This window comes from Palaemon carinicauda, chromosome 45 (assembly GCF_036898095.1).
Source record: "Palaemon carinicauda isolate YSFRI2023 chromosome 45, ASM3689809v2, whole genome shotgun sequence".
Lineage (NCBI taxonomy): Eukaryota > Metazoa > Arthropoda > Malacostraca > Decapoda > Palaemonidae > Palaemon > Palaemon carinicauda.
The window spans coordinates 11,249,304-11,259,303 of record NC_090769.1 but is presented as its reverse complement, the minus strand read 5'-3'; the positions used below and the strand labels follow the sequence as shown (position 1 = coordinate 11,259,303).

The 10,000-nt window shown below is 32.7% G+C and overlaps 1 protein-coding gene across 2 annotated transcripts in view; it reads left to right on the top strand.

Annotated features, from left to right (window-relative positions):
* The window catches only part of LOC137634648 (homeotic protein distal-less-like), a 167,611-nt gene extending 164,121 nt beyond the window's left edge, over nucleotides 1–3,490 (top strand). For both annotated transcript variants that reach the window (XM_068367123.1, XM_068367124.1), the window contains one exon: nucleotides 41–3,490. In XM_068367123.1, the coding sequence (XP_068223224.1) occupies nucleotides 41–601 (561 nt within the window). In that variant the 3' untranslated portion in view covers nucleotides 602–3,490. The remainder of the gene's footprint in view (nucleotides 1–40) is intronic.
* The last annotated feature ends 6,510 nt before the right edge of the window (nucleotides 3,491–10,000 follow it).

Here is a 10,000-nt window from a genome sequence, read left to right as displayed (position 1 = left end):
TTGTCATTTCTAATGAAGTGCATTTCTCTTTTCCTTTCAGATCAAAATTTGGTTCCAGAATAGGCGAAGTAAATACAAGAAACTGATGAAAGCAGCCCAGAGTGGCAGTGGACCAAGTACGCCAATGGGTGCTCCAATCACGCCAGGTTCACCTCTGGGAGGCTCACCGCTCGAGGGAGCCTCTCCTCTAGGTCAACCCCTGCCTTCTTCGACTCCCCAAAGCATTTCTCCAGCGCCGCCCACTGCCCAAAGTCCGCCCAGTTCCAACCCATACACAAGCATGGCGTCTGTATCTGCTAGTACCTCACATGGGCCGTCATCGCAAGGCCCTTCATCATCAGGACCTCAACAGTCCTCACAGCAGCAGTCGCAGCAGACATCTCAACAGCAACAGCAGGGGGGCCACACCCCCTCTTCACAGTCCACTAGTGGAGTCTCGGATCACCTGCCTCCCTCTCTCGCAGGATCACTGCCTCCAGCAGCTGCTTCTTCTCCAAGCTTAGCAGCCGCTCATCACTGGGGAGATATGAAACCTCCAGTGTCTGCCCCTTATATGTATTCTTGGTATGCTGCTGATACTCAGCATAATCTCCTCACCTAAGGCAGCCGTGGGCTGCAAACACCTGGATAATCTTCCACAATCTATGAAGCTAATTTTTTTTTCGCAATGGTTACCTTTCAATTATCTTTCTAACTTTCGTTTCTTGCTTTTGACTTATTTTTCAACTAATTTGAGCAACTTCTGGGTAATTCTTGTCTTTTGTTCTTACTGTCTACCTAACCAACAATTTCTCAAAACATTCCATTTTTTTTTTACTTTACTTAAAAATACCACAAACATGACTGCTGTAGCTTGGACTGCTGTCACCCAGGTAGAGGATATAGATTTCTAAAGTAGTAACTACCACGTTGCGAAAGCAATGTTCTCAGCAGCAGCATCCGGCATAGCTACACCACTGCTAAAGAAGACACCAACTTCAATTCATGTGATAATGCATTACTAAACCATACCTTACATGATAACCAGAGGCAACTCGATAGTTTCTTTGGTCGCTGCAACCTCACTATTCTTGTGAGCTAAGGATGGGAGGTTTGGGGAAGCCTATAGGTTTAGCTGCTGAGTCATCAGCAGCCATTGCCAGGCCCTCCTTTGTCCTAGCTTGGGTGGAGAGAGGGCTTGGGCGCTGGTCATATGTACTGCATATATGGTCAGTCTCTAGGGCATTGTCCTGCTTGATAGGGCAATGTCACTCTCTCTTGCCTCTGCCATTCATGAGCGGCCTTTAAACCTTTAAACAGCAGTAACCTCAAGGTTATTATACCATAAACATAAAACAATATAAATAAAAACACCTTGCAATCGTCGTCATGCCCAAGCCAGCAGTGTTAATTTAGTGATTACCCCTAACAATTGGATACTTCATCTGACCCCAGTAAAGGATACCAGAAGCAGCAGTGTGTTTGGCCAAGTTTACAGTCGACACACAGTTATGTTATCCACTCAGCAATAGGCTGTACGTCACCAGTAACTAGTTCTCTCATACCCAGCCCTGCAAAGTTGGTTAGGCAACATTACCTCAGTAATGTCTGGCCTTGTCGAGGTGTACCTGGATACTAGCTTCGGCTGGGAAGTCTCAATATTACCAAAGATTTTTGTTGTATTGTACTTAAGTCACTTCCCACCAGAAGCGGAACCGTATCGGCACTTTTCATGTGTAGAAGCCCAACAATATTATTGAAATCAAATGTCTCACTCACAGAATGTTCAAGAACAAATTGTGCACTGATAGGTTTGTAATTCACCCCCCTATATTGTGATGAATGTTCTGTACTTCAAACGAAAAACAATTATACTAAAAATACAGACATTATGAACTTTGCTGTAATGTAGACAGAAATATTGTATTCCCCCAAAAAAGTGAAAAAAAATAAACGGAGTGAAGTGAAGTGAAGTGATTTGAGTATTTCAAAGACATGATTGGAAAGGCATGTAATAAACTTGTGCTTCTTTTATACACCGTGCTGATTGAGTTGGAATGTAATTACTGTGGTCAAGAGCTTCTAGATAATAAAATATGCTAATATTATACCAAGGAAGTGCAGAAAGTGCATATCATTATTCTAATGTGGTGCGTACAAAAGGTGTTCTTTTTTAAGTAGCGTAGACTGCAAGATCTGTACACTGAGCGTCAAAGCGTAAGAACTACGAAGTCGCTCCATCAACAGCATTTGAAAACATTTTGATTAAATAGTGTATTTTTTATTCTCTTGTGTAAACCAATAGCCTTCATGAGTTTATTTGTGAAGAGGAGTGAACTCTAAAAAAAAAAAGAAACATTTTCGTAAGGAGTATTTCTAATCTTTCAAAAGTCAGCCAAATTCTAGCATTAAAAGAATGATCGGAGATGCCAGGTAGAGTTATGCTGAGACGAATTCGCTCAGAGCGCGGCAGGTCAGAAGTAACACCAATGGTTTCGGATTAGCTTTAGTCAAGACCTTATTAGTACAATTAGCATTTCTTTAATCAAGCGAATCATTAGAACTCGTACCGAGATATTCTGCAGAAAGGGATTTCCGGATGCTATGCGTCCACACTTTAAAATTATAATCGAAAGGACCCCCCCTCCGATCCATTGACTTACTTCTGGCCTTCTGTAACTATTGGTGATTAGGGAATTTCCCTATTCGTATTGATAAGGATGTCCCCAAATAAACGATGATCCCCATAAATATGTATTACAGTTAAATAAGGATACTCTAAGAAATGGTGTTGTCCATTACATAAAGATTCCCATTAATGATTTTCTCCACTCAACAACAATGAAACCATTAAATAACGTATGATGTCCTCATTATTTAATGAACCTCTTTTTTTTGTATCAAGGATCAAGAAAATACATCTTAATATGATAAGGATCTTGATGAATATAAAAGAGGATTCAACGTGTCCGATTTCTTCCTTGTCCAATGTGCGCTTGAACGTGCTTCAAATGGCCAGGAGCCTTTGGTAGCGAACGCCCCTAGACTAATCACTAAGCTGAGATATCTAATCATTTGAGTGAAATTTTATTTGCAGCCTGTTCATATAATTCTATTATTCTTCAAACGATTAGTATCAACTGACAAAGGAGAAATGATAACAGGAAAGACTTAGAGAATAAATACTTTGCCGTTACTTAAGAATATTCAAAATCTAAGTTTTCTAAAAAGATATTTTGCTTCGCGTCTAATTTTCGATTGGTAACTTCGAAATCTCAGTTGAGTGGCATTGCTTTACTTTAACTATTACTACTAAATCGCTGGAATCTCAGTTGAGTTTTTAATCTAAACAGACCTAAGATCTATCAGGTCAATTTTCGAAAGGCGATAGCTATTAAAGGTTCTACTCAGCCAAGGTGTTTAGGACCTGACGGATAGATACAACATTGCTTAGACAGACAACACAGGAATGGATTAATGCATTTTTCTTTTGACTATAAGCAAGCGAACACTGTAATGTATCAAAAGTTGAGTTAGTGTCAGAGTACGAAATTTCATGAACATTTTAAATCAGATAACGTTTAATCTTTTTCATTTTCAAAAGGAAAAAAAATTGTTCTGTTATATATATTTCTCAATCTTTCCAGGTTTGGGTACTGGAAAATAATATATAATAAATTACACAGATATTTGCATCATTTTGCAAAATAGAATAAACGAAATTTCGTGAAAATTTTAAATCAGATATAGTTTGGTCCTTTTCATTTTCAAAAGGAAAAAAAAACGTGTTATGTCGTATATATTTCTGTATCTTTTCCAGTTTGGGTATTAGAACATAATATATATTAAATTACACAGATATTTGCATCATTTTGTAAAATAGAATAAACGAAATTTCGTGAAAATTTTAAATCCAATATAGTTTGGTCCTTTTCATTTGCAAAAAAAAAAAAAAAAACTTGTTCTGTTGTATATATTTTCCAATTTTTTTTTTTCAAATTTTGGTATTAGAACATAATATACATTAAATTACACAGATATTTGCATCATTTTGTAAAACAGAATAAACTATAATCCCTAAAAGGAACTAAGGAGAGCATGAAGCCTCAACCATGATTTTTCTTAAACACATATATAAGAATAAAATCAAGTCATGCTCTCGTGTCTTTTGTTCATAAAAGATTTTCATGAACATAATATTTTCTTGAATTTCTCGAGGTATATAATTTCATTTATATTCCTCCAGGATTCATCTAGAGTCTTGCTGAAGTCCATCGTGAGTTTTAGGATTAGGAATTGATGTGAAAAAAATATTGGAACATTGCTACATATTTTAGTAGAAAACTTTAATGTAGCAAATATTTTCAAGAATGTGGATCTAGTGTGTCGTTTAGCTCTAAAACTTAATATTGTTTGACAGTTTTTCTTGGAGAGTTTTATTTCATCGTTAAAAAACCGAGATAATATTTTGTTGCTTAATTCACACAACTTGTAGCCGATACTTGGTAAAGAAACATAAATGGTATCTTGAAGCGAAATCTTAATTCAGTCTACATACATACATAAATACAAATGTACATGTAGTATATACATACACATGCTTATACATAAACTCGCATACATGCAGATATATATATATATATATATATATATATATATATATATATATATGCATATATATATACTGTATATATATATATATATATATATATATATATATATATATGTATATATATATATATATATATATATATATACAGTATATACATACATATATATATATGTGTGTGTGTGTTTGTGTGTCAATATATATATATATACATATATATATATATATATATATATATATATATATATATATATATATATACATATATATATATATATATGTATAAATGTATATATATATGTATGTGTGTACATATGTGTGTCCGTAAATGTGTATACGCCCTTACAAATAAAACACCCTCATAGAAACATGACAATATTCCTTTTACAACCGATTCTAACTAATTGTTGCATCTTCCGTCGAGGAACCAAACGCTGACCAATAGAATAAAAAAAAGTAGCTAGTTTGTTGAAGACTCATAGAGAAAAGATGATTAATTAAATCACAGCATGATGATTTAGTCGATTTCTCTCCCATGACACGTTGAAAATCCTCATGGCAGTCTCCCCGAGTCAGCCACTCTTTTTATTTCCTTAAATAATAAAAAAATAAATCCTGTTAACAACGGAAAAAAAAAATTGCTTCCCGTTGGCAAACTCGTCACGTTTTATATCAAGATTTAACTTTCATTAATCGCCTTAAAAAACATCCATAAAAATGACTGATATTTCCCTCCAATATTTGTGGGCCAAGTTAATGAGGTAACATAGCTCCCAATATCCTCGTCACAACGAAATAAAACCAAGAATATGTAAACAAATAAATGCCAGCGGGAAGCGAATTTCCGTTGGTGCGTGACGGTGGAGAAAACCGTTTAAGAAAAGCGAAATGATGTTGCTTGAGGGAGCGATCGGTCCCATGATATTATAATGATTGTGATGTATGGAGTTGTTCTCCCCCCTAACATTGTTCTCTGTTTTTATATCGCATGAAATGCACGATGAATCGTTCTTCGTCCTCCAGTCCTTGATTTCGATTATTTCGAAATGGAATTTATTGGGAGTTCCAGAGTTCTGAAATGATTTCCAGTAAATTTCAAGTAGGTGAGTTCCAGGAGTTTCATCATAAGGGACAGATGGCGCTTCACTTTCTTAACCAAGTTTTGTCAATCAAATGAGAGCCTTAATTCTTCTAAATTCAATAGATTGAATATTTTTCATTCCAGTGAATATAATTTTTTTCCTTTTGGTTGAATAATAATGCACGAATACCTTCAAAGTGTCATTGCTGGATGTTCATGGGTTTCAAAAGCCGACATCTTTAACCACATTAAACATAAAACAATTAAGAAAATGCCTCAAGTTTAAAAGTGTAATTACAGATAGCGGACATCTTTTATTCGAAGTCTATGTTGTTTTTTATACTTTATTTTGTTTAAATCATGTTCTACCTCAGTTATAGTGTTGAAATTTTATTACTTCATATCTATTGGTAACATCGCTTACTATATATATATATATATATATATATATATATATATATATATATATATATACATATATATATATATATATATATATATATATGCTTATACATATATACATATATATGTATAAATATATATAAATACATGCATATGTACACATATATATACATACACACATACACATACACATATATATATATATATATATATATATATATATACATATATACAGTATATATATATCTATATATATATGTAAATATACATATATATGTATATATATATATATGTGTATATATATATATATATATATATATATATATATATATTATCAAGACTTGAGTGGAAAGTAAATAAAGAGAAATCATAGAAACATACTTTTGAAACTTTCCCATGAATATCCTTTATATTCCGATTTGTTATTATCAAATGATCAAGAAGTGTCTCTGTCCCGGTAAATATGTCCAATAATTAATTCAAATTATTATTATTATTATTATTATTATTATTATTATTATTATTATTATTATTATTATTATTATTATTATTATTATTATACTAAGGACGAACGATGTCATCGGAGGGTGAATTGTTTTAGGCGCATAAAGAGGATGTTGTTATTCTAATGTACATAATATATATTTGACGGTTTGAGTTGGCCACCCCTCTCCCTTTATCCCTCCAGCCCCCCTTCCTCTTCTCCCTCTTACTTATACCCCCCTTCCCCTTTTTCCTTTAGAGAGGAATCAATGTAATGTTGAGAAATAAAAAAACATGAAAAAAGATATGTAATGATTTGTTTCACTTTTACCCTTTTTGAATTTTTAAATGAAATTGTCTAAACAAAATACTGTTTTGGTATTATTATTATTATTATTATTATTATTATTATTATTATTATTAGTAGTAGTAGTAGTAGTAGTAGTAGTAGTAGTAGTAGTATAAATGATCTATGCAATGATAAAGCAAGCTAAAATGATATTAGATTTGTAAATAAGAAAAATAAATACAAGAAGATAGAAGAAAACGTTGAATATATGATTGATTTAAAAAGTTTAAAAAAAATAGGATACCAATGGGTCCTTAATCTGTGCAAAGAAAAGATAAAATATTGATGATTTAAAGCTACAAATGTTTTCTCTGAGAGAGAGAGAGAGAGAGAGAGAGAGAGAGAGAGAGAGAGAGAGAGAGAGAGAGAGAGAGAGAGAGGGAGAGAGAGAGAGAGAGAGAGAGAGAGAGAGAGAGAGAGAGAGAGAGAGAGAGAGAGAGAGAGAGAGATAGGAATAATATATTTCTATGTAGCTGATAATCTAAAAAAACGAAATGTTCCTAAAAGAAATTTTTGCTAACAATTACTTTTCAAAACAAGCAACTTATGAAGATATTAAAACGATTAATATATCATTATATACTTTCTTATAACCCTGTCAGTTGACAAAATGAAAACTGGTATGATCTTTGTTGTGTTAATTTTCCTATTTTGCTCTACTACGTTTTGCATATTTTTTTTTTTTTTTAGCTGTCTCAACCAGCAAGTCGCTTTCTACTATCCCCAAAGACTTTTGAGTTTCATTAAAAAAATACTCTATAAAGTTTAATGTATCATTATGCCACATTGTCGCCTCTCTTCTATACATGATCTGTTTATGAACATTTTGATATGTTAGACATATTACATAATATGATTTTCATTTATCTGCCATAGATAATTAATCATTTTTAACAATAGAAATGACACTTCATATTACTCTCATATACAGAATACATTCTGATATAATGCTAATAATGGGGGTTGTTACTATTTTGTTAAAACTTCTTCTTTTATGTCAGGTCTCCCATAATCGAGAAAGCGTAGTCTATATCGTGATAAACATAAACGAATAATTTGAGTTGCAGATTGATAGATTATGAGTTATCTGTTCAATCAATCTACAACTCAAGTTATTCGTTTATGTTGGTCTATATCGTATTAAACATAAACGAATAACTTGAGTTACCGTGTAGCCAAACCCACTATCTCCGAAAGGGTATTCTTACTAATAGGATTCAAAGCAATTTCAAGAAACTTCATACTTTGGGCCCCGATCTCTAACAAACCACTGTTCATTAGTCTTGGGTAGTGCCATAACCTCTGTACCATGACCTTCCACTGTCTTGGGTTAGAGTTCCCTTGCTTGAGGGTACACTCGGGCACGCTGTTCTGTCTTGTTTCTCTTCTTGTTTTGTTAAAGATTTTATAGTTTATATATGAAGTATTTATTTCATTGTTGTTACTGTTCTTAAAATATTTCATTTTAATTGTTAATTACTTCTCTTATTTCCTTGTTTCCTTTCCTCACTAGGCTATTTTCCCTGTTGGAGCCTCCTGGCTTATAGCATCCTGCTTTTCCAACTAGGGTTGTAGCTTAGCATTTAATAATAATAATAATAAAACGAAAGACTTATAAAACTGACCCAGCCAAAGGTAAAAATCAGTAACCCGTACTCAGTTCCTACATGACTCGAGGCTATATTTATTGAGCTTACCACTTAATCTTTATAGAACGAATTTCCTGAACCAGTTTTATACTTACATCAGTTACTTTTTATAACCATATATTTTCTCTTCGTAAAAAAATAAAGTTGTTGCTTCATGCTAATGCAGACGGGATAGCGTAATGAGTTATATTTTGTTGAGTGAATCCGATTGCAAGTAAACTTAAGACAAAATGATTAAGTTTTCTTTTAGCAGGATGGAAGGGGTAAAGCAAATCATATTGTTGTATCAAACTGAAGTTCGTAAATAAGAAAAGAAAGAGGCAATTTCAAGCAACATTTCCCTCAAATCTTGAGTTCGACATAGAGTTTTGGGTCTGACAAAAGCATACTAAATTATTCATTAAAAGCTTCTATGTGAATTAAAAATCAATTTCATCAACCATGAAGCCTTTGTGAAAGTGGTTAAATTTTATCATCCATAATATTTCCTAAGTTTCGTGATGTATCACACAGCCTAAAATTTCATAATTTGTGCCCATAAAATAAAGTTTCATGTGAAATAAACCATATAAAAAGGAAAATGACATGGAAAAGTAAATGTCGAATTTTGCTAATAGGTACGGAAGAAAATAACATTCAGCAGTTAATTATTTTTTTTTTCTTTTTAGAAAATTCCCTCCAGGTTATATTTTCCAAAATTCAGTCCTGGCGTGATTAGAAAACCGAGTATTTACGAAGTCTAACGAAGCAAAAGTTTGGGGAAAAGAATACTGTATTTTAAAAGTATATTTAAATTTTTAGGTTTCAAAGGTATAGCAGTGAACAATAATTCATAATAGGAAGTCTTCTGTAATGTAAATACTGAAAAACCTACTATCTTAACCAAAATACAAACTAGACCGTCGATCTTAAGTAAAAGATAGTGATAAGGAAGATAAAAAAAATATCAATACTCTTAAAAGACATGATATATATTTTTGCAGTATTTCAAAGGCATGACGAAAAGCGAGAAATGAAATAGAAGTCATATTATATCTATAGACAATAAAAAGAAGTTGGAACAGATGAATAAAACACACACACACACGAACGCTTGAAATGTCCCATAGTGATAAAAAAGATCAAGGAAAATCAATAGCTTACTCATGTAAATGTATTGAAAAAACTAATGTCAAAATACATAGCATATATCCTTGAATCAGTTCAAAGGTGTAATGGAAAGCGAAAATGAAATAACAATAATTTAATATCTACAATTAATAAAAAAAAATAAGAGTAGATGATAAACACACACACACACAAACACCTTGAAATGTCCCATAGTGATAAAAAAGGTCAAGGAAAATCAATAGCCTACTTATGCAAACGTATTGAAAAAACTAATGTCAAAATACATAGCATATATCCTTGAATCAGTTCAAAGGTATGATGGAAAGCGAGAAATGAAA